The sequence below is a fragment of the Bufo bufo genome, chromosome 1 (genome assembly GCF_905171765.1).
Source record: "Bufo bufo chromosome 1, aBufBuf1.1, whole genome shotgun sequence".
NCBI classification, from domain to species: domain Eukaryota; kingdom Metazoa; phylum Chordata; class Amphibia; order Anura; family Bufonidae; genus Bufo; species Bufo bufo.
Genome location: NC_053389.1, coordinates 352,172,319 through 352,193,235, shown reverse-complemented (window position 1 = coordinate 352,193,235; position 20,917 = coordinate 352,172,319). Strand labels below are relative to the sequence as shown.

Genomic DNA, 20,917 nt, shown 5'->3' with positions numbered 1-20,917 from the left:
ATCCTATAATCCCTTTAAATGGGCCTTGAGTCATAGGGCTCTTTCACACGAGCGGATCCTTGGGGGTAATACGCTTTGTGAAAGAGAGCGAAGCCCCGTTCCGGATAGCAGAGACATGGAGCATTAACATGATTGATAATACTCCGTGACTCTTTGACCTTTTTACTACAAAATCACAGTGACCACTTTATCTCACTGTGATTTTGTAGTAAAAAGATCAGAGAGGCACGGAGCATTATTAGTCGTGTTAATACTCAGTGTCTCTGCTGTCCGGAACGGGGCTTTCATGCAGCTGTTTACCCGCACGGCATCGGCTCGTGTGAAAGAGCCCATAGAGGCAGAGCTTTTTAACAGCTCATTTGCATCCCTTTCTTCGCAGAAGTAGTCTTAAGGCCTCTTTCAGACGGGCGTTGCAGGAAAATGTGCGGGTGCGTTACGGGAACACCCGCGATTTTTCCGCGCGAGTGCAAAACATTGTAATGCGTTTTGCACTCGCGTGAGAAAAATCACGCATGTTTGGTAGTTCGGGCTTGGGATCTGTGTTCTGTAGATTGTATTATTTTCCCTTATAACATGGTTATAAGGGAAAATAATAGCATTCTGAATACAGAATGCATAGTAAAATAGCGCTGGAGGGGTTAAAAAAATAATAATAATTTAACTCCCCTTAGTCCACTTGATAGCACTGCCCGGCTTCTCGTCTGTCTCCTTTTGTTGAACAGGACCTGTGGTGAGCATTCATTAAAGGAACAGGACCTGTGGTGACGTCACTCCGGTCATCACATGATCCATCACCATGGTAAAAGATCATGTGATGACCGGAGTGACGTCACCAGAGGTCCTGTTCCTGTAATGAATGCTCACCACAGGTCCTGTTCAACAAAGGAGACAGACGAGAAGCCGGGCAGCGCGATCAAGTGGACGAAGGTGAGTTGAATTATAATTTTTTTTTTTTTTTAACCCCTCCAGCGCTATTTTACTATGCATTCTGAATACAGAATGCTATTATTTTCCCTTATAACCATGTTATAAGGGAAAATAATAATGATCGGGTCTCCAGCCCGATCGTCTCCTAGCAACCGTGCGTGAAAATCGCACCGCATCCGAACTTGCTTGCGGATGCTTGCGATTTTCACGCAACCCCATTCACTTCTATGGGGCCTGCGTTGCGTGAAAAACGCAGAATATAGAGCATGCTGCGATTTTCACGCAACGCACAAGTGATGCGTGAAAATCACTGCTCATGTGCACAGCCCCATGGAAATGAATGGGTCGGTATTCAGTGCGGGTGCAATGTGTTCAACTCACGCATCACTTCCGCGCGGAATACTCGCCCGTGTGAAAGGGGCCTTAGAGAAATAGTACCCCCCAAATCCTGGTATAATTCAGAATTCATTTTTCCATAGCAAGCTGTCCTGGCCCAGATGCAGCAAAACTGTGTTTTACAGACTGGATGAGGAATTTATGCTGAAATTTTTTTTTTTTTTCAGTTCTCCAAATATAACTTTCTCATTTTAACATAAAAGTGCTATGTTGGTCTTGTACTTCCACAGAACTTTGTTCCAGTATCCTTCTGGCTTGTTCAGATGATCCAGGCAACAATGTTCTTTTTGTAGAGCAGACACTTTTTCTTTGCAGTCCTGCCATGTACGCCTTTTGTTGTTCAGTGTACTCGTAAACATTAGCTAATGTGAGAAAGGCCTTTAGTTTTCCTGGTTTTTTGTGCCACCTTGCACACTGTTAAACACTTTTTTGCGTAAACGTTATTTGTCGACCACTCCTGGGGAGGATAATTATGGTCTTGAATTTCCATCTGTACACCATCTGTCTGTGGGTTGGTGGAGTTCAAACTCAGAGATGGTTTTGTAACCAGCCCGATGAGCATCAACAGTTCTTCTGAGGTCCTCAAAAATCTCATTTGTTTGTCTCCACAAACACCTTTTGTGAAGATCACACTTTGATAGATACCTGTTCTTTAAATAAAACGAGTCATAAACACCTGATTGCTTAATTTCACCTTCAAATTGTCTGCCAATCCTAAGGGTACAGCCACATGGTCACGTTTCTGCACGTGGTTAGGAAGTGGATTATAAAAGGAGAAAAAGTGTAAAGGACAGATACAACTTTTTTTTTATTCACTTCTGGTCTTGGCTTTCAAAGCTGCATGCAGAAATCAGACCTCTAGTGTAAATCTCATCTAGAAGGTTAAAACAGAACTAAATGTCCCTGTCAGGGGTTTACTAAAATATCTGCTATAATGTGTCTAAAAAGTGGCACAAATTAGTGCAGCAAAGATTGTTATAGTTTATTCTGGCTTGCTTGGAGAGCGATGGGCTTTAGGGTACTTTCACACTTGCGGCAGAGGATTCTAGCAGGCAGTTCCGTCGCCGGAACTGCCTGCCGGATCCGGCAATCTGGACGCAAATGCGAATCAGTCTTACAAATGCATTTCAATACCGGATCCGTCTTTCTGGTTGTCATCCGGACAAACGGATCCGGTATTAATTTTTTTTCTCGTTTTTAAAGGTCTGCCCATTGCTGGATCCGGCATTCTGGCAAGTGTTATGGATTTTTGGCTGGAGAGAAAACTGCAGCATGCTGCGGTATTTTCTCCGGCCAAAAAACGTAAGAGGGACTGAACTGATGCATGCTGAACGGAATGCTCTCCATTCAGAATACATTAGGATAAAACTGATCATTTTTTTTCCGGTATTGAGCCCCTGTGGAGGAACTCGATACCGGAAAAGAAAAACTCTAGTTTTAAAGTAACGCTTAGAGGGAAGGTGTGTCTTCGAGTGGAAAGCGATGTGTCCTACAATTTGCAGTTTTGTGTCAGACTTCTGGAACAAAATGTTTCCGTGAGCAAACCAGAAGTTGGTATAATTAAATAAGTGTCTAGTCCAGCACCAGATTTTATCATCCAACTGCCACTGACAGAAATCTTTTGTGTGTTTTTAGGTGGAAGACCGTAGAGCAGAAATGGAACGTCAGCTGATCAGTATGAAAGTCCAGTATCAATCACTTAAAAAGCAACATGCTTTCTCCAGACAACAGATGCACCGAATGAAGGTATGGCGGCCATTATGATTTTTGCACGAGTATATTTAATCTATTTCATTTAATGTTTGTGTGTCGTTAAAAGATATAGACAGTATCCCTCAGAACAGTGACTTCTACAGTACCCGCCCCTTTAACAGTGACCTTCATAGTGCCTGCCCTGTCGACGGTGGCCTCTGCACTGCCTGCCCCGCCTCTCATTTGTTATGGCTAATAAGGGACATGTGACCGTGTAAATGGCAGTTCAGATTTAAAGGGATTCAGTCACCAGGATTTCACTTACTGAGCTGTTAACATGACCACATCAGTCTTCACGATTTATATTACAATATACTAGTATTACTGCCCTGTGTAATTTGTCTATAAAATCACTTTTATTAATATGCAAATTATCTAAATAAGGAGCCCAAGGGGCTGTCCCGCTGTCTGTTGGAGCCCAGCCGAACCCCTTCTCCTTGAGCCAAGCACCGCCTCACTGATAATTTATTCACTCCTCAACGCCGACCTAATATGCCTGGTGCGCCGTAATCTTGCGCTTGCGCCATGGAAAGACCAGTCAGCGCATGCGCAATGTGTTCTGTGAGGATGATGCCAGGACACCGCGCGGGCGCTGATAGGTCTTTCCACACCGCATGCGCGAGATTACGGCGCACCAGACATATGAGGTCGGCCATGAGAAGTGAATAAATTAGCAGTGGGGCGGTGCTGGGCTCAAGGAGAAGGGGTGCGGCTGGGCTCCAACAGACAAAGGGACAGCCCCTTGGGCTCCTTGTTTAGGTAATTTGCATAGCTTTTATTAATATTTTATAGATAAATTACACAGGGCAGTAATACTAGTATATTGTAATATAAATCATGAAGACTGATGTGGTCATGTTAACAGCTCAGTAAGTGAAATCCTGGTGACAGAATCCCTTTAAGCCAGAAGCTTGCTGGCTTCTATTGGCTAATGCAGGTAATTTTTTGGGAATATCTCAGGAACGGTAAGTCCTAGAGAGCGGAGACCCGGTTTAAAACTTTCCCGGACACTTGATGTACCTGTGTGACAAATGTGGTGAAAATCGGTCCAGTCGTTTTGTCTAGACAGACAGAAACTCCTTTTTATATATATATATATATATATATATATATAATATATATATATATATATATCATCTCTTATATCTAATATATTATATATCTCTATCATCTCTATCTCTATCATCTCTATCATCTCTATCATCTCTATCTCTATCATAAAATTAGTTGCAAGAAAAAGTATGTGAACCCTTTGTAATGATATGGATTTCTGCACAAATTTGTCATAAAATGTGATCTGATCTTCATCTAAGTCACAACAATAGACAATCACAGTCTGCTTAAACTAATAATACACAAAGAATTAAATGTTACCATGTTTTTATTGAACACTCCATGTAAACATTCACAGTTCAGGTGGAAAAAGTATGTGAATCCTTGGATTTAATAACTGGTTGAACCTCCTTTGGCAGCAATAACTTCAACCAAACGTTTCCTGTAGTTGCAGATCAGACGTGCACAACAGTCAGGAGTAATTCTTGACCATTCATCTTTACAGAACTGTTTCAGTTCAGCAATATTCTTGGGATGTCTGGTGCGAATCGCTTGCTTGAGGTCATGCCACAGCATCTCAATAGGGTTGAGGTCAGGACTCTGACTGGGCCACTCCAGAAGGCGTATTTTCTTCTGTTTAAGCCATTCTGTTGTTGATTTACTTCTATTCTTTGGTTGATGTCCTGTTTCAACACCCATCTTCTGTTGAGCGTCAGCTGGTGGACAGATGGCCTAAAGTTCTCCTGACAAATGTCTTTATAAACTTGGGAGTTCATTTTTCCTTCGATGATAGCAGTCCGTCCAGGCCCTGACACAGCAAAGCAGCCCCAAACCATGATTCCCCCACCACCATACTTCACAGGTGGGATGAGGTTTTGATGTTGGTGTGCTGTGCCTCTTTCTCCACACAGTGTTGTGTTTTTCTTCCAAACAACTCAACTTTGGTTTCATCTGTCCACAGAATATTTTGCCAGTACTGCTGTGGAACATCCAGGTGCTCTTGTGCAAACTGTAAACGTCCAGCAATGGTTTGTTTTTTTGGACAGCAGTGGCTTCCTCTGTGGTATCCTCCCATGAAATCCATTCTTGTTTAGTGTTTTACGTATCTTAGATTCGCTAACAGGGATGTTAGCATATGTCAGAGACTTTTGAAAGTCATCTTCACCTAATTGAGCAGTCTGCGCTGTGCTCTTGCAGTCATCTTTACAGGACGGCCACTCCTAGGGAGAGTAGCAGCAGTGCTGAACTTTCTCAATTTATAGACCATTTGTCTTACCATGGACTGATGAACAGCAAGGCTTTTTGGAGATACTTTTATCACCATTTCCAGCTTTATGCAAGTCAACAATTCTTAATCGTAGGTCTTCTGAGAGCTCTTTTGTGCGAGGCATCATTCACATCATGCAATGCTTCTTGTGAAAAGCAAACCCAGAACTAGTGTGTGTTTTTTATAGGGCAGGGCAGCTGTAACCAACACCTCCAATCTCATCTCATTGATTGCACTCTAGTTGGCTGTCTCTCACTCTTTATTCACTGATCAACAGAGACACGTACGCTGCGGGGCACATAGGCACACATTGCTTTTTAAGTTTCTCCAGAATGGGAGCTGAGTATTCTCCAGTTTTTGTTCTTTACTATACTTTGTAGATCTGACCACGTACACCAATATGTCTTGTATATTTGATCTAATTTACGATAAAACGGCATGGGGTGGGTCTCGGGGTCCGGCAACTGACTGACAAATGAATACAGCTGATTTGGTGTGAATGACACATTCCTAACTACAGCCTTCCCTTCAGGCTGTATGTCATGGAACGTCAAGGTCACGCTACTGGAGTTCTTACCCAAACTCATGGTGGACGCAACAGACCTCTGTCTCTTGGACAGACGCCATTTTGTTATTGACAAGCAATTGTCCATTATATTCCATAACAGTACTTTTCTCACGGCGATAGGTTACAGTAGGATGGTCCGTTAAAACATTGGATAGATCAGGGTCCATACGTAGTATTGGCCAATATCTTTTCAAAACTGTCATCACCTGATTGGCTGCATAAAGGTAGAAATTATCCGCATAGGCTGATGTTGGCCCTCAATTTTTTGCCTTGGAACTAGGAGATCTGCCTGTTTCTGTTGTTGGGCATTCTTTAAGGCCCCCCTCAGAGTCATCTGCGGATAACCTCTATTCCTAAACCTTTCCTGTAGTTTTCTAGCCTCACCGAAGAAAGATTCGCCACCCAAGCAATTCCTTCGCACTCTGAAGTATTGACCTCTTGGTATTCCCTGCTTGAAGGCTGTCGGGTGGTGAGTCTCCCATTGCAGTAATTGGTGGCGGTGGCCTTCCTGAAAATGTTTGTAATCAATTTGTCATAGTTTGTATCTTTCCACCATGCGTTTCTTTTTTGCCTGACTGTGAACCGGATATATCTATGTCTGTTTAGTGTCTACATATTTGTACATAATCACACTAGACATATGTAGTCTGTTTAAGTATTATTGATTTGTTTACCTTTATAAGGTGATCAGATTAGGGCAAGTATCTATGCGGTAATTTGATGCATCTATTTCGGTTCAAGTATGTGTCGTGGAACACATCTGGTGACTTTACTCTCATTCCCCATGTGGTCCGTCATATCGCAATGCCGCATGACCTGAAGCGATCACGTGAGCGTATCGATTTGCGTTCTACCGGCTGGAAGGGGTTATTCAAACAACCCCGAAACGCGTATGGTTTATACCTTGCATCGGCATGCTGGGACAGTAGTTTCGCTGGACTTTGAACGGCTGTGTTAAAGACCGGCGATTATTGGAGGAACCTTCGCCTAAAAAGCTCCGATCATATGAAGCCTAAATAAGCCACGTGAGCGGATATCCAGTTGGCGTTTGGTTCATTGTGAACATTCCAAGTTCCTGTAAGGATAAGAAGACACTGGCTGAACTTAGGTAAAATTGATACAGTTGCAGTAATAGGTGGGACACCACCTCGATACATCATCGCACTGTGTCTTTCCTGAGTTCATGCGATATCTGCTTATGCTCTGTTAACTCTTAGTAGGAGCGACATACGGGGCTGATCACCCCATTGAAGTTGAATGCGATTTATTGGAAGAGTGATATCCACCAAACATACGAATTGCGGTTTTCCATATTTGCACCTTGATGGTTATTAATTGATTGCGGTCTAATATGCTGTACATATTGCTGCTATTAATGCGATTTATTTATATGCTGTTGTGTATATGCAATTTATTTTATGCTGCTATTATGTATATGTATTGATTTTATCTATTTTATACACTGCCATTTTAGGGAGTATAATCTCCATTAAATAGTTGTCTCATATTGATTCCATATTTGAGTGCCTGGTCTTATTATTTTCTTTCTATTCCAAGGAGGCACTGGGACGATATGTGCTGGTCCTTTGGTCATACTCGTTTTTTTTTTTTTGTCTAACAGTTGAAATGTTCCTCCTGTCAATGATTATTGGAGCCTTGGTATTATATTATTGTATATCGTGTATCTAGCTACGGATGCCATACTATCCATTTGTGTAGCCTCACATGGTTTATTTAGCTACGGATGCCACACTATCTATGTTGGTATCCATCACCCACATCCTATCACCCCCGGATGAACCCGTGAATGGGGGAAATGCATCAGAGTTGCATATATTATCCTAGTCACAAGGTGGATTATTCATTCATTCATAGGTCCCCGACAACACCATGACCGATAGTGTGAATGTTATTCACCATTAAGCCCTACTACATAGGGTTGGGTGTTGAATATATTGTTTTTTGTTTTGTGTATCTGATTTTTGGTAAGCACTTTCCCTTTTTCTAGGGTATTATCAATATTCTCACCCTCTTTTTTTTTTTTTTCATACCCCTCAGGGTCTTTTAAGGGTAATAACAGCCCAGGTTCGAGGACAGGGAGTCCCCACCATTAGGGGCCATCCCAGGGCTGAGGAGAAGAGTAGGGAAAGACGAGGTATAGATCTCCCATTTCCCTCACAATATATGTGCTTAGGTGCTTACTTTTGGTCTGTATCAACCAGATCTTCATTGATTAATGTCTGCCCTTTTCTTTTTGGGGAGACCGATTCCCACTTTTTTAACTAATTCAAATAAAGTACACTGCTCAAACAAATAAAGGGAACACTTAAACAACACAATGTAACTCCAAGTCAATCACACTTCTGTGAAATCAAACTGTCCACTTAGAAAGCAACACTGAGTGACAATCAATTTCACATGCTGTTGTCTAGACAACAGGTGGAAATTATAGGCAATTAGCAAGACACCCCCAATAAAGGAGTGGTTCTGCAGGTGGTGACCACAGACCACTTCTCAGTTCCTATGCTTCCTGGCTGATGTTTTGGTCACTTTTGAATGCTGGCGGTGCTTTCACTCTAGTGGTAGCATGAGACAGAGTCTACAACCCACACAAGTGGCTCAGGTAGTGCAGCTTATCCAGGATGGCACATCAATCTAGCTGTGGCAAGAAGGTTTGCTGTGTCTGTCAGCGTAGTGTCCAGAGCATGGAGGTGCTACCAGGAGACAGGCCAGTACATCAGGAGACATGGAGGAGGCCATAGGAGGGCAACAACCCCAGCAGCAGGACCGCTACCTCCGCCTTTGTGCAAGGAGGAACAGGAGGGGCACTGCCAGAGCCCTGCAAAATGACCTCCAGCAGGCCACAAATGTGCATGTGTCTGCTAAAACGATCAGAAACAGACTCCATGAGGGTGATATGAGGGCCCGACGTCCACAGGTGGGGGTTGTGCTTACAGCCCAACACCGTGCAGGACGTTTGGCATTTGCCAGAGAACACCAAGATTGGCAAATTCGCCACTGGCGCTCTGTGCTCTTCACAGATGAAAGCAGGTTCACACTGAGCACATGTTACAGACGTGACAGAGTCTGGAGACGCCGTGGAGAACGTTCTGCTGCCTGCAACATCCTTTTTGGCATTGGGTCAGTAATGGTGTGGGGTGGCATTTCTTTGGAGGGCCGCACAGCCCTCCATGTGCTGGCCAGAGGTAGCCTGACTGCCATTAGGTACCGAGATGAGATCCTCAGACCCCTTGTGAGACCATATGCTGGTGCGGTTGGCCCTGGGTTCCTCCTAATGCAAGACAATGCTAGACCTCATGTGGCTGGAGTGTGTCAGCAGTTCCTGCAAGACGAAGGCATTGATGCTATGGACTGGCCCGCCAGTTCCCCAGACCTGAATCCAATTGAGCACATCTGGGACATCATGTCTCGCTCTATCCACCAACGTCACGTTGCACCACAGACTGTCCAGGAGTTGGCAGATGCTTTAGTCCAGGTCTGGGAGGAGATCCCTCAGGAGACCGTCTGCCACCTCATCAGGAGCATGCACAGGTGTTGTAGGGAGGCCATACAGGCACGTGGAGGCCACACACACTACTGAGCCTTATTTTGACTTGTTTTAAGGACATTACATCAAAGTTGGATCAGCCTGTAGTGTGTTTTTCCACTTTAATTTTGTGTGTGACTCCAAATCCAGACCTCCATGGGTTGAAAAATTTGATTTCCATTTTTGAATTTTTGCGTGATTTTGTTGTCGGCACATTCAACTATGTAAAGAACAAAGTATTTCAGAAGAATATTTAATTAACTCAGATCTAGGATGTGTTATTTTTGTGTTCCCTTTATTTTTTTGAGGAGTGTATATAAGATTTTAGGGTTATATCTTGCTGGAAGTTGGTAAATTTAGTACTCCATGGAAGTGTGGTACTCCCTGAAGCAACTAATAATGCAGAGGTCCGGATGATCGGGGCACGTGTCACACTGAGTGGTGGTGTCCTTGCATGGCATCGGGACCTGCCTTCTACAGGAGCCGAGGAGATCCAGCCTCAGGCTGGGTCTCCTAGGCAACCTGTTTGTGTACTACTCACTCTAGTAGTACACGAACAGGCAATGTATTATAATTAGGGTTGTCCCGATACCACTTTTTTAGGACCGAGTACAAGTACCGATACTTTTTTTCAAGTAGTCACCGATACCGAATACCGATACTTTTTTTAAATGTCATGTGACCGTTTTGGGGGATCTGTGGATGACGCACTGTCATGTGGGGGATCTGTGGATGGCACTGTTATGGGGGACCTGTGGATGGCACTGTTATGGGGGATCTGTGGATGGCACTGTTATGGGGATCTGTGGATGGCACTGTTATGGGGGATCTGTGGATGGCACTGTTATGGGGGATCTGTGGATGGCACTGTTATGGGGGATCTGTGGATGGCACTGTTATGGGGGATCTGTGGATGGCACTGTTATGGGGGATCTGTGGATGGCACTGTTATGGGGGATCTGTGGATGGCGCTGTTATGGGGATCTGTGGATGGTGCTGTTATGGGGGATCTGTGGATGGCACTGTTATGGGGATCTGTGGATGGCACTGTTATGGGGGATCTGTGGATGGCACTGTTATGGGGGATCTGTGGATGGCACTGTTATGGGGATCTGTGGATGGTGCTGTTATGGGGGATCTGTGGATGGCACTGTTATGGGGATCTGTGGATGGCACTGTTATGGGGGATCTGTGGATGGCACTGTTATGGGGGATCTGTGGATGGCACTGTTATGGGGATCTGTGGATGGTACTGCTATGGGGTGGGATATCTGTGGATGGCATTGTTATGGGGTGGGGGGATCTGAGGATGGCATTGTTATTTGGTGGGGGATCTGTGGATGGTGCTGTTATAGGGGATCTGGGGATGGAACTGTTATGGGGAGGATCTGTGGATGACACTGCTATATGTCATCCACAGATCCCCCTCATAACAGTGTCCCCCAATACACCGGGCCCCGCCGCTCACCGAAGTATTTATAAACGTGAATCCTTATCCTGTTGTTAAGTTGAACTAACGCTGCCCTCTCCCATGTTCCCCTGTATCCCCCTGTATCTCCACAGCACTTACTTAAGCTTCCATAGCAGGCAGAGCGGACGGCACCAGTAACGTCACTCACTGACGTCGCGCGCCTGCTCCGCCTGCTTCACTCATAAAGTGGGCGGAGCAGGCGCTCTACGTCAGTGAGTGACGTTACTGCTGCCGTCTGCTCTGCCTGCTATGGAAGCTTAAGTAAGTGCTGTGGGGATACAGGGGGGACATGGGAGAGGGCAGCGTTAGTTCAACTTAACAACAGGATAAGGATTCACGTTTATAAATACTTCGGTGAGCGGCGGGGCCCGGTGTAAGAGTACAGTGACTGCACCGGGCCCCGCCCATAGTTACGCCCATAGTATTCTATTTATGTATCGGGGCGGGGTATCGGCGGCTGAGTACCGCCGAGAAAACTCGGAATCGGTCCCGATACCGATACTAGTATCGGTATCGGGACAACCCTAATTATAATACAAATGTATTGTAATGCATTGCAGAGGGGATCAGATCCTCAAAAGTGAACATCAGAAATAAAGTAACGAAAGAAAAAGTAAAAAAAAATATATGTTTTTAATAAAATTAATAAAGTTAAAAAAAAGCCCCTTTCCCCTTATTTTATAATAAAAAAACTGAAAAAAACACATATTAGGTATCGCCGCGTCTGTAATTACCGGCTTTATAAATATATCACATGATCCACCCTGTCCGATAAATACCAAAAAAATTGGGTAAAAAAAAGCCATTGTTGTCACTTAACAATACAAAAAGTGCAACACCAAGTGATCAAAAAGGCGTATGCCCCACAAAGTACCAATCCAACTGTCCTCATCCTGCAAAAAATGAGCCCCTACATAAGCCAATCACCCAAAATATAAAAAAAACTAGGGCTCAGAATATGGAGACACTAAAACATCATTTTTTTTGTTTAAAAAATGCTGGTATTGTGTAAAACTTAAGTAAATAAAAAAAAAAGTATACATATTAGCCATTTTTTTGGTCACCTTACATCACAAGTAGTGTAATAGCAAGCGATCAAAAAGTCATACTCACCCCAAAATAGTGCCAATCAAACTGATCCCAAAAAAAAAGTGTGTCAGTGTTAAGTGGTGGGGGGCTGTGGAGGTCACTGTTAAGAGGGAGAGGGAGGGGTACTGTAGATGTCACCGTTACAGTGGATACTGTCGATATCCGTTACAGACACACAAACATTAAATGAAGTATTTTTTCTTTTTAATTTAATGTTTCTGTATGTCGTTAAAAGATAGACATTATCCCCCATAACAGTGACCTTTACAGCACCCTGCCATACTGCCTGCTGACCTGTGTATCTAATCCTATCCTGTGTGATACTGCCTGCTGACCTGTGTATCTAATTTTATCCTGTGTGATACTGTCTGCTGAGCTGTGTATCTAATCCTTTCCTGTGTGATACTGTCTGCAGAGCTTTGTATTTAATTCTATCCTGTGTGATACTGTCTGCTGAGCTGTGTATCTAATCCTATCCTGTGTGATGCTGTCTTCTGAGCTGTGAATCTAAACCTATTTTTTGCAATACTGTCTATAATGGTGGCGGTGCGGAGTTCCGGCAGAGGCATGGCAGCACACATCGAGAGGCTGCCGGAATAAATGTCGGACATGTCAGAGATTTGACCCCCCCATCCCCCCTGCACATTGTCCCAGGGTGCCTGCTCAATGATTTGAGCAGGCACCTTGTTTCGATCACGGCCCGCAGCGCGGCGGTGATCGGAACTACACATGTCGTACCGGTACGTCATGTCCCCAACAGGTTTTGTCCCCAAGCAGCGTTTTGGTGTCCGCCTCCAGAGCGGAATGGAGGCGGAACGGAGCCAAACTGATGCATTCTGAACGGATCCTTATCCATTCAGAATGCATTGGGACTAAACTGATCCGTTTTGGGCCGCTTGTGAGACCCTGAAATGGATCTCACAAACGGACCCAGAAACGGCAGTGTGAAAGTAGCCTTAGTTGCATTTATCATGTAGAGAAAGTTAATACAAGTCACTTAATAATATATTATTGTTATCCATATTGCTTCCTTTGCTGGCTGGATTCATTTTTCTTGCTTGTTTCCATGGTTATAGACCACCATGCAATCCATCAGTGGTGGGTGTGCTTGCACAATATAGGAAATGGCACTAGCCTATGTGCGCTCCCATGGTCCCGGCTACCAGAGAGGCTGACTATTTTTTCTATAGTGTGCAAGCACAGCCACCACTGATGGATTGCAGGGTGTTCTGTAACCATAGAAACGAGCCGTGTATAATGTGATGGAAAAATGAATCCAACCATCAAAGGAAGCAATATGGATAATAACAAAACATTAGTAAGTGGCTTGTATTAACTTCCTCTACATGATAAATGTAATTTACTGAAGGGAGACAACCCCTTTAAAATGGGACCTCTGCAGCAGCCTGCACCTTTAACTGAGTTCCACAGCACCCCACCCCCTTAACAGTGACCTCACAGTACCCTGCTGCCCCTTTAATACTGGCCTCCACAGTCCCCTCATATGAGTGTGGGACAATAGCCCCGCTGTTGGCCCGACGTGCACAGCATCATTGTAATCTACGGCCGTTCACGGACCGTATGTCTCGAGGGCATACGGTCCTGTGCATGAGCCCTAACAGTGATTTCCACAACACCCTGTCCCCTCAACAGTGGCCTTTACAGCAATTTGCCCCTTAACACTGACTTCCATAGTGGACACTTCCATAGTGGACCGTCCCCTTAACTGTGACCTTCACAGCAGCCTGCTGTCAAGCTTTAATACTCCCTGGCGCAGGGCCTGGACGGACCCAGGGATGTTCTTTTGAACAGCTCACTCTCAGACAGCAGCACTGTGCTGTCTGAGCGTGAGCTGCAGGGAGAAAGTCACCCTCTCCACCCCTGCAGCTGACAGAAGTTGATTTTATCTTAATTTTTTTAATCCGCGTCGGCTGCAGAGTTGGAAGGGACGTGGCTTAGCAGGACCTTGGGGTGGGGTTTTTAAGTCCGTCTTTTGAGGGTGGCCTGAATGGCCACCCTACCTGCCCCTGAACTGTGACCTCCACAGCACTCCGCTCCCTTAACTTTGTCATCCACAGCACCCTGCTCTGTTTAAAGCTGACCTCCAGCAGTGAAGAAAAATGGCTGGGTGGTTATGGATACCTAGTGTAAAACTGTGTGTATGTGGAGACTAAGAGCCTGCAAGCTTCTATTGGCTGATGAGGGACATGTGACCATGTGTATGGCAGCTGGGATATGAAGTTGAGATATTTAGAGAAAGACCTGCAGGCTTCTATTGGCTAATGTAGGTCATGTGATGGTGCCATATTTGCATTTCTTGGAAATATCTCAAGAACGGTACGTGCTTGAAATCTGAGACTAAAACCTTCCCGGACACCTGATGTACCTGTGTGCCAAATTTCGTGAATGTAAATGCGACTGTGTGGATTCCTTTAGCGGACATACATACACACACAGCTCTATATATTAGATGAGATTTGTCCTAATCAATTTTCACCTCATCAAGTGAAATATGAGTTTAAAACGTGATGTGAGTGAAAGTTACTTTAATTTTATTAAATACTAATGGTTTGAACAAGTTTTAGAGCAACAGAGGAGTGAGTAAAAAAAAAACTAGCAATAACATTAACTTTTCTTTAAATGCATTTTTCTTAAATTATTTTCAAATAGAAAATGATTAAAAATAATAAAATAAAAAAGTTCATAATAATAGTGTGTTCATTGTCCATCAACAGTCTTTTTATGACATATTATTATGGGGACATATTATGTGGCAAAAATATATTTAAAAAATAAAAAGGAAAAAGTGAAAAACTAAGTGTCAGTGTCCCCCAAAGGTCTTTTTATTACGTCTTCGGGGATATATTTTGTAGCAGAAATATATTAAAAATTAAGTTAAAAAAATTGATAAAAGAAAAAAACAACCACACCAACCAGAACTGGTGTCGCCATTATCGCCCCATTCACATGAAACCATACTTATTATACAACAAAATATTGACACAAAATAGGGAACTTATTATAATAATTTTATTTTGGTGTCAGTTTGCATATTTAAAGAATAAGGAGCTATAGTCTGAAAAAAAAAAAAAAAAACCTTTAAAAAATGTTTTTGTATAGTTCCCCCAAATAAAACAAAGAAATAAATTATAAGGCCCTATGTGTCAAGTAAAAAATTGTTGCAAAAATTATTTTGGTATTTCCAACACATAAAACATAAAGTTCCAAATGTTTAAACCACCACGTGTGCTAAATCACAAAAAAAGGGTCTGTTCAGGCCTGGTTATTAAAGTGTTAACCAATAAGCGCTTTCCCCACTAGTAAGGGAAAATGCTTACTGGTTATTACATGGTGCCTGTAACTTGGGGGCAGGAGGTGGTTATAACCAATAAGCGCCATCCTCTGCTGTGAAGGAAAGCTAGGATTTATAAATAGGAGGCAGGATGGAATGAAATGTCGCCACTTTTCCAGGTTTTTCCTGTAAAAATGTATATATATATATTTTTTTTAACAAGCTCATGCAGCATTTCCCCTGAAACAGAAGATTCATACTTGCCTGCTCCACGCTGCCCCCTCTGCCTCCGGTTTCTGCGCTGTTTACACCTGGCAGTGCATGGCCATGGTCACATACACCGCTCCAGTCAATGACTTGCTTCAGTGGTGACATGTGGCCACATCACTGCTGAAGTCAGTTTTTAGTTGTAGAGATGCATGTGACCGTCGCTATAAACTGCCAGGTGAAAACAGCGCGGGGATTGGAAGATGGAGGCAGCAGTTGCAGTATGGAGGACTATATCAGCGGGGAGCAGGTAAATTTTACTCTTCGGTTTCAGGGGCCCTGCTGCAGGAACTTGTTAGAAATTCATTTTACTGGGAAATCCCTTTAAGCCCCTAATACACTGTGATATTCAGGTCAATTACTGGGAACAAGTCTTCATAGGAACGCTCATTCATTATAACTGGACTGTATAATCGTGCCGCACATCACTCTCTGTAATCAGCGATATGCTACCAATTATCAATATAGCTAAATGAAAGATAACGATCACGCCTCCTCAATCACTTTAAATTTTTTTAAATATAAAGCTTATTCATATTTTCAGGTGCAAATAGCAACTCTGTTGCAGCTGAAAGGCTCCCAAACTGACCCTGAACAGCTGGAAAGGTTACAGTCAATGGTTGCACAGAAGAACAGTGAAGTTGAGAAACTGCTACTAAGAGTGCGCCAATTAGAAAAATGTCAGGTATGGTAAAGTGCATTGGCCATTGTTTGATTTTTAGAAAGGCTTTGCTAACTGATACATTTTTTTCCAGCTTAACGAAAAAATATTTATATAAATTAAATTATTTTAAGAATGACACCTTATACTCATGAACACTTTCATACAACTGAGCATCAAAGTGAAATGTTTTGTGGTAAAAATGCATAAAAATTCATAATTGTGGGTTAAATTCTTACCAAAGCAGTCGTATGTTGAAGCGCCACAGATTAAGGTGTAATTTACAGACTTTACCTTGAAATGCTGCAGACTCTAACATTCACAAGCATTATAATTTTGTTTTTCTTTTTTAAATCCTGGAGCAGAACTATGAAAATGGCCCATCAAAGATAAATACTGACACTTTGGTACAAGGTGATGAAGCCTATTATGTTGATTTACTTAAAATGAAATTGGAGCATTCAAGGTTTGTAAGATTTGTTTGATTCCTATATGTGTAAGTTAACAACATGTTAGAAATTACTATTTTTCTCTTTCCCCCACAACAGCACCACAGAGAGAGGATCCGCCCCAAGGGACAGGAAACCTGCAGAATGAAAAGGTGGAGCCTCTCTCCCACCTCAGTGTGGTTTCCTGTTCTTTGAGTGGGAGACCTGCAGTTTCTCTTTCAGGTTCTTACCCATAGCAAGGAAGTAACATAGTACATAAGTCCCAGAGATGTTCTGGAGGCCTATGAGGTACATACCTGCTGGGGTCTATCGCCCATATGTTGCCCCATGTGGGTTTTTTATTCCTCCGCATGCGGCCAGGACCCAGCAGGGATTAGGGTCTTCTTGAGCTGGTTTTTCCTTTGCATGCGGTCCAGAGGAGGAGAGAGCGCAAGCAGTGGACGTCACTTCCAAAAGGTAGGTTTTGCAGCAAACTTTTGTGTTATAGGGCCTGGTTGACTGTCTCAAGGCCTTGTTGACGGTTGGCTGCCTCGGGGCTTCGGGGCCCGGCTGGCTGCCTCGGGGCCCGGCTGGCTGCCTCGGGGCTTCGGGGCCCGGCTGGCTGCTTCGGGGCCCGGCTGGCTGCTTCGGGGCCCGGCTGGCTGCCTCGGGGCCCGGCTGGCTGCCTCGGGGCCCGGCTGGCTGCCTCGGGGCCCGGCTGGCTGCCTCGGGGCTTCGGGGCCCGGCTGGCTGCCTCGGGGCTTCGGGGCCCGGCTGGCTGCCTCGGGGCTTCGGGGCCCGGCTGGCTGCCTCGGGGCCCGGCTGGCTGCCTCGGGGCCCGGCTGGCTGCCTCGGGGCCCGGCTGGCTGCCTCGGGGCCCGGCTGGCTGCCTCGGGGCCCGGCTGGCTGCCTCGGGGCCCGGCTGGCTGCCTCGGGGCCCGGCTGGCTGCCTCGGGGCTTCGGGGCCCGGCTGGCTGCCTCGGGGCTTCGGGGCCCGGCTGGCTGCCTCGGGGCTTCGGGGCCCGGCTGGCTGCCTCGGGGCTTCGGGGCCCGGCTGGCTGCCTCGGGGCTTCGGGGCCCGGCTGGCTGCCTCGGGGCTTCGGGGCCCGGCTGGCTGCCTCGGGGCTTCGGGGCCCGGCTGGCTGCCTCGGGGCTTCGGGGCCCGGCTGGCTGCCTCGGGGCTTCGGGGCCCGGCTGGCTGCCTCGGGGCTTCGGGGCCCGGCTGGCTGCCTCGGGGCTTCGGGGCCCGGCTGGCTGCCTCGGGGCTTCGGGGCCCGGCTGGCTGCCTCGGGGCTTCGGGGCCCGGCTGGCTGCCTCGGGGCCCGGCTGGCTGCCTCGGGGCCCGGCTGGCTGCCTCGGGGCCCGGCTGGCTGCCTCGGGGCCCGGCTGGCTGCTTCGGGGCCCGGCTGGCTGCCTCGGGGCCCGGCTGGCTGCCTCGGGGCTTCGGGGCCCGGCTGGCTGCCTCGGGGCTTCGGGGCCCGGCTGGCTGCCTCGGGGCTTCGGGGCCCGGCTGGCTGCCTCTTTTTTTTTTAACCCCTGCCCCGAGAACCCCCCTAAGAAATATAAATAAAAACTAAAATAGTTGCACAGCTACAGTTAGCAACCTAATGTTGAAGGGCTTTTCCCATCTTATAGCGCAGAGTTGTCACCGGCGGCCCATGGCATCAGTCTTACACCTCAACCCCTTGCATATCAGCCAAGCAGTCTGAGCTCAAAGTCATGCAGCAGTCTCTGACAAAACACAGGTGTTAACTGCTGCAGCTTAATGCACTGTGCAGACTGGCCAGGAGGGCAGGGGTGAGAAGTGGGTGGAAGATGATGTGGAGGATGATTAGGTCCTAGAACCTCACATGGCATCCGGGTCATGCCAGTGACGTGTGCAGTTCGGACGAAGAGGGTGGGGGTCACTCAGCTCAAACCGCACAGCAAAAGAGTAGTAGAGTGCAAAAGTGGAGTGGCCTTCCCACTGCCAGTATCCCTGCTACTTCCAAACGTGCCAAGAGACATAGCACACCAAAGCCAGCGCAAAGGAGTTCCCTGGCGGTTTTTCAGGCAGTGTGCGGACGACAGGACACTGGTGGTTTGAACGCTGTGCAGTCATAGCCTGAAGTGAGGCATAAATGTTTAAACCTGATCACCACCTGCATTATCTAGCATCTAACTGCAAAGCACGAGCTGCAGTGTAGTAGATACCTCAAGAACCACAAAAGATTAGAGGCTTCTCCTGCTCGCTCCTCGCTCGGCTGTGCCTGAGGCGGACAGTGGTTTGGCGCATGGCCTAGTGCCACCGAGGTTTTCTGGACGTTTCTCTGTGCCTCCTCCTCCGGTTCCTACCTCTACCACCTCCTCATCACGTCAGCGCAACACCTGCACCACCAACTTCAGCACAGCCAGGGGGAAATGACAGGAGGCTGTTCTGAAACAAGTATGTTTGGGTGAAAGAGCCCCACACCGCGCCGAAGCAGTGGGAAAGCATGGAAGAACAGACTGATGAGTGGTTGGTGCCGCTGAGCCTCAAGCCCGGCCTGGTGGTGTGCAACAACGGGCGAAATGTCGTAGCAGCTCAGGGGAGGGGGGGGGGGGGAAACGGAGCTGCTGGCACAAGGAGGGTGGGGGAACGGAGCTGCTGGCACAAGGGGGGGTGGGGGAACGGAGCTGCTGGCTCTGGGGTGGGGGAGAGCTGAAGGCACTGGGGGAACTGAAGCACTTGGGCTGATCACACAGGGGGGAATGAAGGGTGTTGGGGACTGATGGCAGGGGGTCTGATGAGTTTTTATAAAGGAAAACAGTCTATTAATTCATTTTTTCTTATTAGATTACTCGATTAATCGATAGAATACTCTATTTCTAAAATAATCGTTTACTGCAGCCCTAATACTGGCCGCTCCCATTGTTACACTCTCGCAGTTTTTGTGTTCTTTGCTATTTCCCAAAGTTTTGGGGACTCCACAAAAAATAAATTTTAATAAAAAAATAAATTTAAAAAAGGTTGGTGACCACCTCTGCCACGACCTCCTGGCTCAAGATTATTATGTCTTATATTGGCAGAGAAGTATACTGGGAGCACCTAGCCAGTGCTCTTTGTGCATTCTCTTTGCCATCTGCCAATGTTTGGTGGTCAAATTCCCCCAACAAAAAAAACATTAAGAATTGTAATAAGACGATCCATTTTGCATCCATCCAACTAATGTGGGAAAGGAAATTCTTCTGTGGAGTGTCTGTTAAAGTCATTAATTTATTTTATATTTTTTTTTACAATTAACACCCCTTCATCTGTCTGACTGTTGTAGGAGAGGAAATTCTTTTAATAGGACATAATAAACTGAGAAGAAAAGATAATACAGGTCATCTCAGCAATTGTATTATCTGCAGCTGCCCCACTTGTCCCAACCTAGACCCCTCCAGAGGGGAGGAGATAAAAAGGGAGACATGGCCTTGCCCGCAGAGCTGTTTGCAGGTATTGGAGTACGGCGAACAAAGTCACATACACCGACAATCATCATTAGAGTAGAATTTACAGAGCAAATCTTTTTCACTCTGCGTCCTAAAAATCCATTAGATATATGGTCGCCAGATAGGGGACCTAGGAGATATTAAACTGAGAAATAAAAATACTACAGGTGATCACACCATAAAAGCCGAGAACAGATAACCTGAAAAGAGATGGCCGAAGCAGAAAACTTCACAAGGCGATAGCTTCCAGGCCCTAGCCTAGCCTGCGTCTCTTCTGGTGCCCAATCTGCATAACACCACCTGCCTGGTTCACGCCCACTTTTGGCCACGCCTTCTCCTCACACGTACGTCCTGTTGCTGAAGTGTGCCGTCTGTCCCGGCCCATCTGGGACAGCCTCTCTACCCCTCTCACCAGCCATTGTTATACTCCAGCTCACTTTGTGTGTTCTCTTCGCCATTTCCCAATGTTTTCAGGCCTACAGTAACAAAAAAACAAAAATAAAAAATAAATCAAACACCCCTTTTGCATCCGTCTAACTGATGTAGGAGGGGAAATTCTAATGTGGAGTATGTCTTTGACACTGGCAAACTTTTTAAATTAACGCCCCTTTGACATCTGTTTTACTGTAGTAGGAGAAAAAAAAAAGAAATATATAGTCCCCAGATAGGAGATGTATGAGATCTTAGAATGAAACTAAATTTTTTACCTACAGTCGTGGCCAAAAGTTTTGAGACTGACACAAATA

The 20,917-nt window shown here is 45.7% G+C and overlaps 1 protein-coding gene across 2 annotated transcripts in view; it reads left to right on the top strand.

Annotated features, from left to right (window-relative positions):
• SPDL1 (spindle apparatus coiled-coil protein 1) overlaps window positions 1-20,917 on the top strand; it is a 174,006-nt gene that overhangs the window by 104,804 nt on the left and 48,285 nt on the right. For both annotated transcript variants that reach the window (XM_040442834.1, XM_040442825.1), the window contains exons 7-9: window positions 2,959-3,069; window positions 16,174-16,314; window positions 16,656-16,756. In XM_040442834.1, coding sequence (XP_040298768.1) covers window positions 2,959-3,069; window positions 16,174-16,314; window positions 16,656-16,756 — 353 coding nt within the window. The remainder of the gene's footprint in view (window positions 1-2,958; window positions 3,070-16,173; window positions 16,315-16,655; window positions 16,757-20,917) is intronic.